This window comes from Lutra lutra, chromosome 7 (assembly GCF_902655055.1).
Source record: "Lutra lutra chromosome 7, mLutLut1.2, whole genome shotgun sequence".
Taxonomy (NCBI): Eukaryota; Metazoa; Chordata; class Mammalia; order Carnivora; family Mustelidae; genus Lutra; species Lutra lutra.
The window spans coordinates 117188955-117206743 of NC_062284.1; the positions used below are offsets into that span (position 1 = coordinate 117188955).

At 43.6% G+C, this 17789-nt stretch overlaps 1 protein-coding gene across 3 annotated transcripts in view; it reads left to right on the forward strand.

Annotated features, from left to right (window-relative positions):
- Positions 1-14486: 14486 nt before the first annotated feature.
- The window catches only part of FBLN5 (fibulin 5), a 73821-nt gene continuing 70518 nt past the window's right edge, over positions 14487-17789 (forward strand). Inside the window, exons 1-2 of one of the 3 annotated variants that reach the window (XM_047738531.1) lie at positions 14487-14505; positions 15111-15307. In XM_047738531.1, coding sequence (XP_047594487.1) covers positions 15291-15307 — 17 coding nt within the window. In that variant the 5' untranslated portion in view covers positions 14487-14505; positions 15111-15290. Of the gene's footprint in view, positions 14506-14832; positions 15308-15626; positions 15860-17789 lie in introns of those variants that run through there. The other 2 variants (XM_047738530.1, XM_047738529.1) reach the window with 2 other exon arrangements.

Here is a 17789-nt window from a genome sequence, read left to right on the forward strand (position 1 = left end):
TTTGGGTTTTCCACATAGAGTATCATATCATCTGCGAAGAGTGATAGTTTGACTTCTTCTTTGCCGATTTGGATGCCTTTAATTTCCTTTTGTTGTCTGATTGCTGAGGCTAGGACTTCTAGTACTATGTTGAATAGCAGTGGTGATAACGGACATCCCTGCCGTGTTCCTGACCTTAGCGGAAAAGCTTTCAGTTTTTCTCCATTGAGAATGATATTTGCGGTGGGTTTTTCATAGATGGCTTTGATAATATTGAAGTATGTGCCGTCTATCCCTACACTTTGAAGAGTTTTGATCAGGAAGGGATGCTGTACTTTGTCAAATGCTTTTTCAGCATCTATGGAGAGTATCATATGGTTCTTGTTCTTTCTTTTATTAATGTGTTGTATCACATTGATTGATTTGCGGATGTTGAACCAGCCTTGCAGCCCTGGAATAAATCCCACTTGGTCGTGGTGAATAATCCTTTTAACGTACTGTTGAATCCTATTGGCTAGTATTTTGGTGAGAATTTTTGCATCTGTGTTCATCAAGGATATTGGTCTGTAGTTCTCTTTTTTGTTGGGATCCTTGTCTGGTTTTGGGATCAAGGTGATGCTGGCCTCATAAAATGAGTTTGGAAGTTTTCCTTCTATTGCTATTTTTTGGAACAGTTTCAGGAGAATAGGAATTAGTTCTTCTTTAAATGTTTGGTAGAATTCCCCCGGGAAGCCATCTGGCCCTGGGCTTTTGTTTGTTTGGAGATTTTTGATGACTGTTTCAATCTCCTTACTGGTTATGGGTCTGTTCAGGCTTTCTATTTCTTCCTGGTTCAGTTGTGGTAGTTTATATGTCTCTAGGAATGCATCCATTTCTTCCAGATTGTCAAATTTGTTGGCGTAGAGTTGCTCATAGTATGTTCTTATAATTGTCTGTATTTCTTTGGTGTTCGTTGTGATCTCTCCTCTTTCATTCATGATTTTATTTATCTGGGTCCTTTCTCTTTTCTTTTGAATAAGTCTGGCCAGGGGTTTATCAATCTTATTAATTCTTTCAAAGAACCAGCTCCTAGTTTCGTTGATTTGTTCTATTGTTTTTTTGGTTTCTATTTCATTGATTTCTGCTCTGATCTTTATGATTTCTCTTCTCCTGCTGGGTTTAGGGTTTCTTTCTTGTTCTTTCTCCAGCTCCTTTAGGTGGAGGGTTAGGTTGTGTCCCTGAGACCTTTCTTGTTTCTTGAGAAAGGCTTGTACCGCTATATATTTTCCTCTCAGGACTGCCTTTGTTGTGTCCCACAGATTCTGAACTGTTGTGTTTTCATTATCATTTGTTTCCATAAATTTTTTCAATTCTTCTTTGATTTCCTGATTGACCCATTCATTCTTTAGAAGGATGCTGTTTAGTCTCCATGTATTTGGGTTCTTTCCAAATTTCCTCTTGTGATTGAGTTCTAGCTTCAGAGCATTGTGGTCTGAAAATATGCAGGGAATGATCCCAATCTTTTGATACCGGTTGAGACTTGATTTAGGACCAAGAATGTGATCTATTCTGGAGAATGTTCCATGTGCACTAGAGAAGAATGTGTATTCTGTTGCTTTGGGATGAAATGTTCTGAATATATCTGTGATGTCCATCTGGTCCAGTGTGTCATTTAAGGCCTTGATTTCCTTGTTGATCTTTTGCTTGGATGATCTGTCCATTTCAGTGAGGGGAGTGTTAAAATCCCCTACTATTATTGTATTCTTGTCGATGTGTTTCTTTGATTTTGTTATTAATTGGTTTATATAGTTGGCTGCTCCCACGTTAGGGGCATAGATATTTAAAATTGTTAGATCTTCTTGTTGGACAGTTCCTTTGAGTATGATATAGTGTCCTTCCTCATCTCTTATTATAATCTTTGGCTTAAAATCTAATTGATCTGATATAAGGATTGCCACTCCTGCTTTCTTCTGATGTCCATTAGCATGGTAAATTCTTTTCCACCCCCTCACTTTAAACCTGGAGGTGTCTTCGGGTGTAAGATGAGTTTCTTGTAGGCAACATATAGATGGTTTTTGTTTTTTTATCCATTCTGATACCCTGTGTCTTTTGATTGGGGCATTTAGCCCATTAACATTCAGGGTAAGTATTGAGAGATATGAATTTAGTGCCATTGTATTGCCTGTAAGGTGACTGTTATTGTATATTGTCTCTGTTTCTTTCTGATCTACTACTTTGAGGATCTCTCTTTGCTTAGAGGACCCCTTTCAATATTTCCTGTAGAGCTGGTTTGGTATTTGCAAATTCTTTCAGTTTTTGTTTGTCCTGGAAGCTTTTAATCTCTCCTCCTATTTTCAATGATAGCCTAGCTGGATATAGTATTCTTGGCTGCATGTTTTTCTCATTTAGTACTCTGAATATATCATGCCAGCTCTTTCTGGCCTGCCAGGTCTCTGTGGATAAGTCTGCTGCCAATCTAATATTTTTACCATTGTACGTTACAGACTTCTTTTCCCAGGCTGCTTTCAGGATCTTTTCTTTGTCACTAAGACTTGTCAATTTTACTATTAGGTGACGGGGTGTAGACCTATTCTTATTGATTTTGAGGGGGGTTCTCTGAACCTCCTGGATTTTGATGCTTGTCTATGCTACCTAAAGCAATCTACACATTTAATGCAATTCCTATCAAAAGTACCATCCATTTTTTTCAAAGAAATGGAACAAATAATCCTAAAATTTATATGGAACCAGAAAAGACCTTGAATAGCCAAAGGAATATTGAAAAAGAAACCCAAAGTTGGTGGCATCACAATTCCGGACTTCAAGCTCTATTACAAAGCTGTCATCATCAAGACAGCAGGGTACTGGCACAAAAACAGACACATAGATCAATGGAACAGAATAGAGAGCCCAGAAATGGACCCTCAACTCTATGGTCAACTCATCTTCGACAAAGCAGGAAAGAATGTCCAATGGAACAAAGACAGCCTCTTCAATAAATGGTGTTGGGAAAATTGGACAGCCACATGCAGAAAAATGAAATTGGATCATTTCCTTACACCACACACGAAAATAGACTCAAAATGGATGAAGGATCTCAATGTGAGAAAGGAATCCATCAAAATCCTCGAGGAGAACACAGGCAGCAACCTCTTCGACGTCAGCCGCAGCAACATCTTCCTAGGAACATCACCAAAGGCAAGGGAAGCAAGGGCAAAAATGAACTTTTGGGATTTTATCAAGATCAAAAGCTTTTGCACAGCAAAGGAAACAGTGAACAAAACCAAAAGACAACTGACAGAATGGGAGAAGATATTTGCAAATGACATATCAGATAAAGGGCTAGTGTCCAAAATCTATAAAGAACTTAGCAAACTCAACACCCAAAGAACAAATAATCCAATCAAGAAATGGGCAGAGGACATGAACAGACATTTCTGCAAAGAAGACATCCAGATGGCCAACAGACACATGAAAAAGTGCTCCATATCACTCGGCATCAGGGAAATACAAATCAAAACCACCATGAGATATCACCTCACACCAGTCAGAATGGCTAAAATTAACAAGTCAGGAAATGACAGATGCTGGCGAGGATGCGGAGAAAGGGGAACCCTCCTACACTGTTGGTGGGAATGCAAGCTGGTGCAACCACTCTGGAAAACAGCATGGAGGTTCCTCAAAATGTTGAAAATAGAACTACCCTATGACCCTGCAATTGCACTGCTGGGTATTTACCCTAAAGATACAAACATAGTGATCCGAAGGGGCACATGCACCCGAATGTTTATAGCAGCAATGTCTACAATAGCCAAACTATGGAAAGAACCTAGATGTCCATCTACAGACGAATGGATAAAGAAGATGTGGTATATATACACAATGGAATACTATGCAGCCATCAAAAGAAATGAAATCTTGCCATTTGCGACGACGTGGATGGAACTAGAGGGTATCATGCTTAGCGAAATAAGTCAATCGGAGAAAGACAACTATCATATGATCTCCCTGATATGAGGGAGAGGAGATGCAACATGGAGGGTCGAGGGGGTAGGAGAAGAGTAAATGAAACAAGATGGGATTGGGAGGGAGACAAACCATAAGTGACTCTTAATCTCACAAAACAAACTGAGGGTTGATGGGGGGAGGGGGTTGGGAGAGGGGGTGGGGTTATGGATATCGGGGAGGGTATGTGCTATGGTGAGTGTTGTGAAGTGTGTAAACCTGGCGATTCGCAGACCTGTACCCCTGGGGATAAAAATATATGTTTATAAAGCTGTAAAAAAAAAAAAAGAAAGAAAGGATGAATCCCCAAGTTTTGTAGCAACATGGACGGGACTGGAAGAGATTATGCTGAGTGAAATAAGTCAAGCAGAGAGAGTCAATTATCATATGGTTTCACTTATTTGTGGAGCATAACAAATAGCATGGAGGACAAGGGGAGATGGAGAGGAGAAGGGAGTTGAGGGAAATTGGAAGGGGAGGTGAACCATGAGAGACTATGGACTCTGAAAAACGATCTGAGAATTTTGAAGGGGTGGGGGGTGGGAGGTTGGGGGCACCAGGTGGTGGGTATTGTAGAGGGCACGGATTGCATGGAGCACTGGGTGTGGTGCAAAAATAATGAATACTGTTATGCTGAAAAAAATAAAAAAATTAAAAAAAAGAAATTAAATCTTTATTGAAAATACTATGAACTTAATGTAAGAGTTTGGTGGGGTTGTTTCCTAGTTATCTTTGGCCTGTTAGAAATATAAGCAACATGATTTTTTTCTAAAACGTGGCATTTGGGGATGCCTGGCCACCTCAGTCTGGGGAACGTTTGATTCTTGATCTCGGGGTCATGCGTTTGAGCTCCACTCTGGGTGGAAAGATGACTTTAAAAATAAAATGCTTAGGGGCACCTGGGTGGCTCAGTGGGTTAAAGCCTCTGCCTTCGGCTCAGGTCATGATCCCGGGGTTCTGGGATCGAGCCCCACATTGGTCTCTCTGCTCTGCAGGGAGCCTGCTTCCTCCTCTCTCTCTCTCTCTGCCTGCCTCTCTGCCTACTTGTGATCTCTGTCAAATAAATAAATAAAATCTTTAAAAAAAATAAATAAAATGCTTAAAAAATAATGCTGAAGGGTCTTGTGTTGTGAGACGCTTTCCTCTAACGATGGGGAATCAGCCTCAAGCCCTTCTTGACCCCGGGCAAATGCAAACACTTACCAAAGGACAGTCTATCCCAGACAGTGAAGGGAAACATGCTTTCCTTTCAAGAAAAGACTTGGAAGCCAAAGTCATAAATATTTGCTTCAGGTTTCCTGCGCAGCTCCTTCCATCGAGGTGTGTCTAAGGAACCCATGCTGTCATCTGTGAGTTAACACATTAATCCCTTTAAAAGGGATTTGCAGGCACTCTCCGTGAATAAAGAGGGTGATGGAGTTACAAGTTCTAGACTAATGAGGTAATTTTTTATTTTTGGAAAACTTACTTGGAATGTGCAGTCTTTTGAAATTTTTGGAATCCCCTCAAAGTCCTCTGAAGCATTTACCACCCCACGTGTAGCTGTATTACTAGAGGCAGCCGAGATGCACGTGTTCAACCAGGGCCCCTCTCCCTAGGCTTGCCCTTGCCAACTTTAGCTTCTGTGCTGAAAAATATTGATGTTGGTAAAAATCAATTATCCACAGAACTGCTACTTGAGAAATGAACATTTCTGTTTTTAGAAGTCTTTTCACTTCTATTCACCCGCTCACCACCTCCCCCCTGCCCCAGGACATTAGTTTTCCTTGGTGAAAAATAATTTTCTGCTGTCATCATTTAATGTGTGTGTGTGTGAAATATTTCAAACACATAAGAAGAGACAATAAGGATATTTAGAAACATCTGGTATAGCAGTGGGACAAGATCAGCCCATTCCCTGCAAAGAAAAAAAAAAGTAGGAAGCCAAAATGGTCAAAAACAACCATTTGAGGTCCTGGTAATTGACCAGAGGCAGGCAAGAAACTGAAAATTGTTGATTTTTGAAAAACATCTAGAGCTTCAGATAAGAACCACTGGAGTCTGTAGGCCTTCTTGCCCAGGGCTCCCCAAACCTCCTAGTTTTCCTAGCACCAAGCTCATCAGGAAAGCTGCGAAAGCTAATCATGCAAACCAGGAGCTTTGTTGCCCAAGGGGCGGACTGCTGGTAGGGGGTGTGGACTCTGCACAGACTTTGACTTCCGTTGAAAGTGCTGAGCTTGGAAGCAAACGTGGAGAAAAGTCAGCTCTGCTTGTCTTGAGATCGCAGTTCCGGATAGGGCGAGGGGGCCCCCCGTGGGAAGGTAGCGGGGAGAATAGAATCGAGAAAGCCATGAAAGGACTGGTCTCAGAGCATTTCCCAGTCTGCGCCCAGGCCGCGTAGGTCACGCAGGAGCAACCTCTGGGAAGCCAGAGCACAAGATTAAAAAGAAACAAAAAACAAAAAAACAGCAGAGACACCAGCAGCTGCATTCTCCCATGGGGGAGACCAGTTTCCTCAGTTTAAATCAAATCAGGTTTAGAAAAAAAAAAAAAAAAAAAAAAAAACATCGGAATACCATAGTTGCTCCAGTATAATCCAGGTTGTCCAGATTTCAAGAAGAAAATTGTGAGGCAAAGAAGAAAGTGTGACCCAGTTTCAGGAAAAAAGGCATCGGAAGAAACTGTGTGGGCCCGATTGTTGGATTAGTCCACAAAAGCTTCCAAGTCAGGATGGCAAGGACGGAACTTAAAGTATGTTCAAAGTGTACAAGATTTTATTTGTTTGTTTATTTGACAGCACAAGCAGCGGGAGCAGCAGGTGGAAGGAGAGGGAGAAGCAGGCTCCCCGCTCAGCAGGAAGCCAATGTGGGGCTCGATCCTAGGACCCCAGGATCATGACCTGAGCCAGAGGCAGAGGCTTAACCCACTGAGTCACCCAGGCGCCCCTTCTTCCTTGTTCTTTATTTTGAAAGCTTTTTCACGTTGTACATCCTGAAACTGTAACAAGTAAGGAGTCAATTTTGTTGCTTTTTGGAGGATAACAGAGATGATAATGCATGATACTTCCCTTCTTGAATTCTCCAAGGTGCATTGTTAAAATTTGCCATTCCAGGGGTGCCTGGGTGGCTCAGTCAGTCAAGCGTCTGTCTGCCTTCAGTTTAGGTCATGACCTCAAGGTTCTGGGATCCAGTCCGGCATCGGGCTCCCTGATCACTCGGGAACCCACTTCTTCCTCTCCTGCTCCCCCTGCTCACACTGTCTCCTTCTCCCTCTCTCTCAAATAAGCTTAAGAAAAATTTGCCATTCCATCTGGATGTATAGAAAGACTTGCAAATTCTGTCCTATGTTTGCTATTAAAAGTCCTTTCTTTCGTGCAATATGATGACATATATAATAGTGTAAATTTTTAATTTTACTTTGGCAAAATTCGAAGTTGACAGATGATATCATTCCCTCTAATTTTTGAGGGTGTTGATTTTATTGGTCTGATTAATTGAGGAATTTGGGAACTGCTAATCTTACGTGGATTGTGAATAGGAAATGAGATAATTGGTACATCATGCCATCATAAAGTCATATTAAGTTTGCCCTAATCTCAATCCATATAAAGTGTCTAAAACAGACACAAAAACGAAATAGATGGCAAATAGACAAGTGCCATTAGCTATTTTTTTGAGTGCAGCTCTGGGGCCCCATGACAAAGGGTGTGGCTTGCCTGAAGTCTTCTATAGCAGAGATCCCATATTTTACATGTGGTTATATGTTAAAACCACAGCCAGTTAAAATAATCCATAAGAAAAGCCCAGGTGTTTTCACAATTTGCTGAATTTCCTGAGAATTCCAAGCATGTGCAGAAAATTCTAACGTCTTTGAACAAGTATAGTTAGAGACCCATGGTCATCAGGGAAGAAACCCTGAAAATCTGGGTTTCAATTTTGGTTATGCCCCTAATCCTCCAATCCTGGGTAAATGAGTTGCTCTGGGCTTTTGTTTTCACATTTGTAAAATTAAGGGGTTACAGTAAATGATTTAAGAGTTTCAGGACTCGGTCCCCTCCTCCAGGCAGTGTCCTTTTTAATATCCTCAAGACTGATGGGGGAACTCTTTGTGCCCTCCCATGGTCAATGCAAACTTACTGGCCCTATTGAGAGATAGAGTCGGGGGAGAAGTTCCAAACCTTTATTGAAGGCCTACTGTGTGTTGGCACCTTCTAGGTACTTTATGAACAGAATTCTATCTTTATTGCAGCATCATGTGGTTATTTTTGCCCCCATTTTATAACTGAAAACCTGAAGCTCAACAAGGTTAAAGATGTACTTAGGGTCCTATATTTTTCAGGGTTCTCCAGAGAAACAGAACCAATATTTTCTTTTCTTTCTTTATTTTTTTAAAGAATTTATCTATTTGTCAGAGAGAGAGAGCACACACAAGCACGGGGAGCAGTGGGCAGAGGGAGAAGCTGACTCTCCAGTGAGTGAGGAAGGAGTCAGATGCGGGACTCAATCTCAGGACCCTGGGACCATGACCTGAGCCACAGGCAGACCCTTAACCCACTGAGCAACTCAGGCGTCCCAGAACCAATATTTCTAAAGTTCACTCTATGCTCAGCATAAGCATGACGCAGAGGGCAGCAACCATGAAGGATGGGATTAAGACATCCAAATACATAAAAATGTAAAAGGTAGATGTTTCAAATATTTTGTGAGATGAAAAGGCAAAAGACAAACTGAGGAAACTCTGTAACATGAATGACAATGCAGAACTATCTTTACTATAGAAATAGAAACAGGGACGCCTGGGTGGCTCAGTTGGTTAAGCAGCTGCCTTCGGCTCAGGTCATGATCCCAGCGTCCTGGGATCGAGTCCCGCATCGGGCTCCTTGCTCGTCAGGGAGCCTGCTTCTCCCTCTGCCTCTGCCTGCCATTCTGTCTGCCTGTGCTCGCTCTCTCCCTCTCTCTCTCTGACAAATAAATAAATAAAATCTTAAAAAAAAAAAAAAAAGAAATAGAAACAAGTCAAGGGAAGTAGAGACACAACTGAGGCTCCTTAGGGTTTCTGGCTGAGGCAGCTGCTTGTCCTCGGATGTCCATTCTCTGCCGTCACAGCAAGAGAACTCCAGAGTCTTAGGTAAGTCAGTTCATAATCTCTCAGGACACAGGCTATATCTCCCAGTGTCCCTTGCAGCTGGGTCTACTATCAGCTTCTATCCTACTTCCTGAAATGTGAGTTTGGTGGTGGTGGTGCGCCATTTTGGACCAAGTCGAAGGAAGTCATCACTTTAGAGATTGCCAAGCAGCAAGAGAGATGGAGCCTGAATCTTTGATACCTTAAAGGGATACAGCTGCCAGAGTAGCCCTAGACCACCGTCCTACAGAGTGTGATGTGAGAACATGTTGAGGTATCTCTATTAAAAAAAAAAAAAATCAACACAAACCACCACCACCAACAACCGCAAACTAAAAACTACCTCTAGGCTAGAGTCCTTTTGACTTATTTATTAGTTCACAGTGAACTCATTTCCTTGATGTGGTGCGTGATAAGTCAAGAGGGGAAATGGATTTGGGGGAAAGAGACCATAAGAAGTTGAACATGAGTAAGAGAGAAGCTAGGGATGGTGAGAGGACTTTATTCAAGAGTTATCAGCATAACTGACTGTTTATGAGACCTATGTCCCATTAACAGCTCTGGAACAAATGACTATGCCCAGGAGGGTAGTAGGAAAGACTACAGAGTCTGGATCTAACTTTGGGAGGCCCTTTGATTAGTGGAGAGAGAGAGAAAATGCAGTCAGGGTCATAGTGGGAAAACCAGGATAACTTGAAACACAAGAGAGGAGAAGATGGGTCATTAATGGTCAAATTTTTCAAAGGGACAGAGGAACAGTTAGGAATGGAGGAAAAGTCATTGCATTTGGCTCTGAGATCATTGGAAAACTCAGGAAGTACCATTTTGAGTGAATGGTGGGGCATGGCCAGAGGTCCGATAGCCAAGGTGGGAGTAGGTGGTGAGGAGGTGGCTGACACATGGGCTCACTGACGAGCTAGAGAGAGAGGAGGAGGGGGAGAGCAGGAGCCACAGAACATCTGGACAATAGAAGTTCCCCCCATCCCCAGGTTGGGAAGACCTGCACCATGAGGCCACACAACCCAGTGCCTTACTTGGGCACTGTCAGTTATTTAAGTTTTCTGACCTTTTGGGGCCAACTTTGGATAATATAAGAAGTGAAAGGCTTTGTTCATGTTACGAAAATAAGAAGAGAAGGTAATGATGGGAGGACCATGGAGTTCTGGAGTGTTTGCGGGGAGCTAAGAACAAACCAGCCATGTAACCAGCAAGTCAGAGAAAGCAAATCTTGATAACTGAAAAGCATGAGGAAACTGAAGCCAAACAGACTTGGTTTGGGCTGGAATTTGTTTGTTTGGGTTATTGTCTGCATGGCCCTAATCTCTTTGGGTCTTCATCTGCAGAATGGAGGGTTTCCATAGGTGCTTCCTATGGTTTCTATGGTGGTCAAAGAAGAGCATTTGGGTGGAGTCTAGCATGATCTAGACATTCAGTAACATTGTCTTCCCTGTTTTGCCTTTGCATTCAGAAAGGCATTGTGATGTAATTATTTTTGGACAGTAAAACATTAAACAACTTAACAGTCAAAATGTATCATTAAATGTATAATTTTGTGAATTCCCGCCCCCCATTTGAATAGCATCTTAAAAAAAAAGAGAGAGAGAGAGAAAACAGCCCATCTGTGTCCCAACCCATGGCACAGTGAGGACTTGAGCTTTCCTGAGCCAGGAAGGTCCCATTCAGTAGATGATAAACTCTTAGAGGCTCACTACCATGTACATTTTGTGAAGTTGTGTCATAACTTTGATTGTATTTGATTCTGATGATGGCAGGAGGGGCAGATGTTGGGATTCCGATGTAGCAACTAAAAAAGGAAAACACTTAGGGAAGTGATGGTCCCTAAGTAGCCAGCAAGATTCCCCTTAGTAGTTCATGCTCAGCAAACTTCATTCCCTTTTTTTAAAAACAGAATTGCTAGATTGAGAAATGCTATAGATAACATGTGTTTTGATGTGTTTGATGACAAAGCCTCTTACCAAGTCTTCATGGATGGGGACATGTACACTGAGTGGGAAAAGCTGGTGGTGGTACCCCGTTAGATAATCAGCAGTTGCCTCAAAATGTTGAAGAAAGTTCTCTTTCTTCAGATCCGGGCCAACCTGGACAGAGCACATCACTCCAGCGCTAGTCTTAGTGTTTTATTGATAACTCTGACAAAGTCAAAGAAGTCACGGTCAGCAGATGCCTAGTTATCGAAGCTGGGGGTGACACTTTATATTTTACATAGTAAAGTTCATATTGGAAAAGATCCTGGACAACGGATGACAGTTTAAGATGGACACATGGAAGACCTCGCTCTCCATGAAGGAGGATCCGTAGTCCAAACACAGGACGAAGGAGAGGGTGTTAGCCTGTATCACGGGTTGTTTTTGTCCATGCCCAATCGGTATGGACCAAGAGGCTGACGCAGCCGCGGAGGAGGAGACTGGGCAGTGGCCGCAGAGTCACGGGACATAGGAGGAGCCCTTGAAAGAAAGCGGGCTGCGGCTCCTGGGGACTAGGACACCAGCACTGCCAGGAGGGGGAGCTGTTTTCCCGAAAAGGAAGCTGGAAGCCATGTAGAAGGGGGAGTAGCCCAGGGCTGCAGAGGGGAAAAGCACATAGGAAAAGAGATTTGGGCTCAACCCAAGACAGAACTTTCTAACAATGGTGACCCGGGCTGTTTAGTGAAGTGATGATTCCCTTTTGTCCGTGGAAGTGGATAATTCGCTGGTTATTAAAGATATTTTGGAGGAGATTGTATAGGGTAAGGATCTGGACGCAGTGACAGTCATGAGGATAACCAACTTTTATTCTATTCTCACAACTCTGAGGGGTAAATATTACCTCCCTTTTGAAGATGAGGAAACTGAGATGTGAAGAGGTTAAGTGATTCCCCCAAGGTCACCCAGCAGGTAGATGGTGAAACCAAGACAAAGACCAAGACTTTCAAGCAACCCTCTCTCCCCTCTTCCAACCTTGGAGTTTTAAAATAGAAACAATCTCTGGTCCAAGATGGATCCCTGGGCAGTTTTGGTTTCAAGATCCTCAGTTCGCTTAATTTGTATAAAACAGACATATTGACTTCCTCTCCCTCCTTTTCCTTCAAGAAAGTTGATACTCTGAGTAAGGTATCTGGACTAAGTCATTTAAAAATCTCCTTTACTCCCCAAATAGTGCTATGTAAATAGAATATATGTTTATTTTTATTATTTTTCTTTAAAGAGAGACAGAGATTGGTGGGGGACCGGCAGAGGGAGAGGAAAGAGAGAATCTTAAGCAGACTCCATGCCCAGTGTGAGGCCCAATGTGGGGCTCGATCTCATGACCTTGAGATCATGAGTTGAGCTGAAATCAAGAGTTGGATGTCTAACAGACTGAGCCTCTCAAGCGCCACTAATATATGTTTCAATTAAAGTAACCTAATATTTTGAATAGGTAGTATGTGCTAATGGTACAAAATCAAATTATACCAAAAGGTGAGCCTTGAAAAGAAAATTTTTCTTCCACTTCTCTTCCCCAGCAGCCTACCCAATTTCCTTCCCAGGAGACAAACTACACTAACAGTGTCCCATGTATCCTTCAGGAAGTGTCTTTTCTTTACATACACAAGCAAGAAGTTGTGTATATATTTTTTCTCCAATGGTGGCATGCACTAAACACTTTTACAACTTGCTTTTACACTTATTAATATATCCTATGGAACTATTAAAAATTACCAATATTCTACCATTTTGACTTTGCCAGAAGTCCTTTAATACCAAGCACACAAGGAGATGGTTCAATCCTTTTTTTAAAAAAAAGTTAATAAAGTGTTAACATACATGAGACTTCATGAATCCTAAGCGGATACTCGTCTTTGTAACCAGGACCCAAACTACTGATTCGAATGTTATCAGCTTCCAGAAGTGCCCCTCAAAGTCACTACCTCATTCAGAATTCTAGATAAAAGGAGTTGTCTAGTGTGTACTCTAACTCGTCTAGCTTTTTTTGTTGGTTGCACAATAGTCCGGTTTGGAAGTCCCCTCCTTTATTTAACCCTATTGGTGCCCAACTGATGGATGTTAAGGCTGTTTATAAACTTCCTCGGTTGGGATAAGTGAACAACCTTGTAAATATAATGTATTTTTAAAAATGTTTTATCATGGGAGATTTTAGCCTATAGAGTAAATAGAATAGTATAGTAGACGCTCAGTTTTGGTAACTATTAGTATCCTGACGTTTTCGTTGAACGCATTCCTATTTTTATATTTTTAAAAGATTTTATTTTTATTTAATCTCTGCACCCAACACGGGGCTCAGACTCATGACCCTGAGTTTAAGAGTGGCATGCTCTTCTGACTGAGCCAGCCAGGTGCCCCAAATGCACTTTTAGGGTAGGATTTCATTTACTTACTAAAAAGGTGGTCTTTGAGAAGGCTTAACTATGTAAATTAATCAATGAATTGATTGTATCAATGAATAGGCTAACTATGTAGCCTTTGGAGTCTCAGTTGTATCAATGAATAGCTGTGTGACCGTGGGGGAGTTAACTAACCTCTCTTAATCCCACTCTAGTGACTTGGAGTCCTAATCCCCGCAGCACACAGTCCTGGTGAGGAGATAGGACCGCATCAGGGCCTTTCCAGCTGTAGGTAGTTCTTTCTGATGGGCCCAAGGGAAGATGCAGGTGGGGAAGAAGGGGCTTGGTCTACTGCCAATCCCACGTTGGTCTTTTTCTAGAAGGGTGTCTTTGGGAAGACTTCATCTCAGGAGAAGTTTCCAATGCTTAAAAAACAAAACAAAACAAAACAAAACAAAAACAAAGAAAGGAAGAAAAAGAAATAATTTTTTTTTTTAGAGATTTTATTTATTTATTTGACAGAGAGAAATCACAAGTAGGCAGAGAGGCAGGCAGAGAGAGAGGAGGAAGCAGGCTCCCTGCTGAGCAGAAAGCCTGATGTGGGGCTCGAACCCAGGACCTGGGATCATGACCTGAGCCGAAGGCAGCGGCTTAACCCACTGAGCCACCCAGGCGCCCCAAGAAAAAGAAATAATTTAACACTCCCCTCCTCCCCGCACCAATACAATGAATGTGAAACACTGAACCTTATGCTTTTAGGTTCTTATCCATCATTCTGCTTTCCCCGAGGGTCCTTTTTTGTCTTTTCAAATCATTTCACTTATTAAAATCCCCTTCGAGCCAAGGAACACCTTAAAATAAATTATAATTTTTTCAGCTTTATTGAGATATATAAGACGACATTGCATCCGTGTAAGGTGGACGGCGTGTATTGTGCCTGGACACTGTTTAATTAAAGGAGGAACGTGCCCCCGAGAATCAGGGGACGAGGGCGGGGCGGGCGCGTGGGCTCGGGAAGGTTTGCATTGCACAAGCCCATGTCTTGCGTTAGCCTCAGCCAGATTCCATCCTCCTCCTCTTCCCCACCCCCTCGTGCTCGCCACCCCTTCTAGAAAACCGTGAGTCTCCCGTCGCTTCCCGCAGGCCTCTGCTTCATTGGGTCTGGCTCCCCAGTAAATCCTTAGATTCGGGTCCCGGTCGCTGTGTCTGTCCCGAGTTCGAGTCCTCCGTCTGCGGGAGGATGACCTTCGCGGGCATCCCCGGGCTCCCCAAGGTCTGGGGTGCTGGATCCTCCTTCTCCCCCACCCCCGCCTCGGCCGGGCTGCCCCGCCGGCCCAGGCACCGCGGTCCTCGCTGGGTGGGAAGTAAAGAGTCAACGGGCCCTCCCAGCCCCCCGCCCCCCCCCGCACTTACCCGCCAATCGCCTCCGGTAGAGATGCGGGGAGCGCGAGTGCGGCTGCTCCGGCGGGGCGGCGGGCCGGGGCTCTCCTCCCAGCCCAGCACTGGGTCCTGGCAGACGCCCCAAGATTGTTGTGAGGAGTCTAGCCAGTTGGTGAGCGCTGTAATCTGAACCAGCTGTGTCCAGACTGAGGCCCCATTTGCATTGTTTAACATACTTAGAAAATGAAGTGTTCATTTTTAAAATTCCTCCTCCAATTGGTTTAATGCTGAATTACTGAAAAGGGCTAAGCAAAACCAGGTGCTTTCTCTGTGGGCTCTCCAGTGGCTCGGAGGACCTAGGCTCTCCGCTTGTCCTCCCCACGACTGGCTCGTCCCCCTGGAATAAAATACGGGCGAGCCCCAAGGGCCCAGAGGGAGCCGAAGTTCAGGGCCGGCTCCGAGGTCCCGCGCTGCCAGCTCCTTTTCTTTTCCCCTTCGCTGCTCCTGCTCACACATCTTGGACATGCCAGGATTCAAAAGGTAGGTTCCCCCCGCTCAGGACTTTTTTCCTCCAGGGTCTGGAAACCTTACTAAAAACCTGATGGGTGGAAAATGGCTATGGCTGGGATTCAGGCTGTGTCAGGATATTGGAAAAGGCATTAGCTAGTGATGCAATGATATTGTTAATTACAAAAAGCTGCGCCTCTGTAATTTCCATCTTGAAGCCTTCTTTTGGGAGTGGGTATTTTATAATACAGCTTCAGAAGTCTGCATCCAAGAGAAGTCTGCAAAAACCTCAGAGCTTGATGCTCACTCTCTTTACTGAAAGGGCAGCAAATTTGCGTGGCGTTTTAGGATATATATATCATATATATATCAGATATATATATCTTATATATATCTAAAGCTGGGAAACCAATTACTAGTTCACTAGCTATTATTTTGCTGTACTGGCTGACTGTTGGACAAGTGGACGGGCTAGCCGAACATCCCGAAATTGGATTTGCTCTATGTCTGTGTGGGATTCACAAAGGGCATGCGACCCAGAAGTTTCAAGCCAATGAAAAGTGGGGACTGCAGACAGAAATACATGTAAGCAAATGTTTTGCTGTTCTTTAAGGAAATTGCAGTTTCAGTCAAGGAATCCTTAAACCTTGAAGAACTTTATCTAGATTATATCGGCACGGTGTTTGGTGAACTCTTGAAAATGTCACTGCTTTAGACAGATGAACTGTGGGTGTGTTGGGGGGGTGCGGGCTGATGCTGTACTGGGGACTAGCACTTCTATGACAGATAGCGCTGAGACTCAGTTGGCCTCTCTGGCTTTGCTTACGCTTTGGGCTGGTGCACAAAATGGGTGGACCCACCTGTTTTTGAAAGTTCTGGGGACCAGTTATGAGCATCCAAGTCTCCCCTAGAATTTCTATAGTTTCTATAGTTCCTATATCTTTAGAGCTTTCTGGAGTTCTTCGTGACAAGGTGTAACTGTTCATGAGACCGTGAGAATAGCAGGGCGTGGGTTCCTTCTTTTTCGGAAAAACCTCTCAGTCGATTGGCCTGAAATTCACTGGGCCCCCAGGACTCAGCTGTGGCTCGTCCAGGAGGCCGGGCTTGAGGCTGGACCTTTCCGAGGAGACCTGTCCCTCCGGCCAAAGGGAACTGGGAGTCGGAGAGTCGGGGGAGAAATGGGGTTAGCATGCCTTTTCCACTAGCTCCTGGAGCCCACTGCAGTCAGGCTGTTCTGTCTCCAACATAAACGAAACAGGGTTTTAAAACCAAGCAAAAGGAAACTTCATGTGAAGAAACAGGAAAACATTGAAATTCATAATATACAGCTTGGAAAATAAATTTGTTATTGTTCTTTCATTCCTTCCAGATATAAATCTGGCCGTCGCAAATATCAAAAAGCCCTGGGATTTGGCTCTGCACTATAAGGTCAGAGCTGTCTCTGGCGTTCTAGAACCTGGCTCACACAGCCACTTAGATGCAGTGAAAATGTGTGGACTCTCAGAGTCTTTAATCTTTGGATTGGGCACTGGATGAAGGAAGTGGGCCTGTGTCTTTTAGAACAAAGTCAAGGTTCTGTTCTCCCTGGAGGTCAGCTCAAGTCCACGGCCCTCCAGCTACCTGGGGTTGCTAATTCAGATGAGCCTTGTGTTTTGGACTGAGTCAGCTTTGTCATCTACTGAACATTCTTTTTATGAAGGGAGGGATTATAAAGTGGAGGTATATGTTGATATAGCAGTTCTTCAAGTTCACCTCCTCCGGGAAGCCTTCTCTGATCTTCCTGTCCCTGCCTCCAGCCTGGCTCTCATGGCGCTCACTGGGTACTTCTCTCAATGCCCTTACCAGTGTGTATTGATGTCATCAATTCCCGTGCCTCTCCAGCCTGCTCCCCAGGGCGGCAATGGAGTCATGGTTTTGTTGCTTTTCTGTCTAGGGTCCATGCTTATAAATAGTAGTTGCTCAGATAAATCACTATTGAGCTGAACAATAATAACACTAAATAGCTCTTCATTTACATAGTTTTTTTATACCATCATAATAATTTTTTTAAAAATTTATTTATTTGAGAGGGAGAGAGAGAGAGAAGGAGGAGGGGCAGAGGGAGAGAGAGAATCTCAAGCAGACTCCCCACTGAGCATAGAGCCCAACCCCGGGCTTGATCCCACAACCCTGGGATCATGACCTGAGCTGAACCCCAGAGTCAGATGCTTAACCAACTGTGCCACCCAGTTCCCCCTAAACCACTGTAATCATTTAAAAGATTTTTTAATTAAATCCTTTTTTTAAAGATTTTATTTCTTTGAGAGAGAATGAGAGAAAAAGCATGAGCAAGTCGGGGGTGGGGGCAGGGAGGGGCCGAAGGAGAGGGAGAAGCAGACTCCCCACTGAGCAGGGAACTGGATGTGGGACTCCATCCCAGGACCTGAAGATCATGACCTGAGCCGAAGGCAGACACTCAACTGACTGAGCCACACAGGCGCCCCTGAACCATTGTAGTCATTTTTAAGTGTACAGT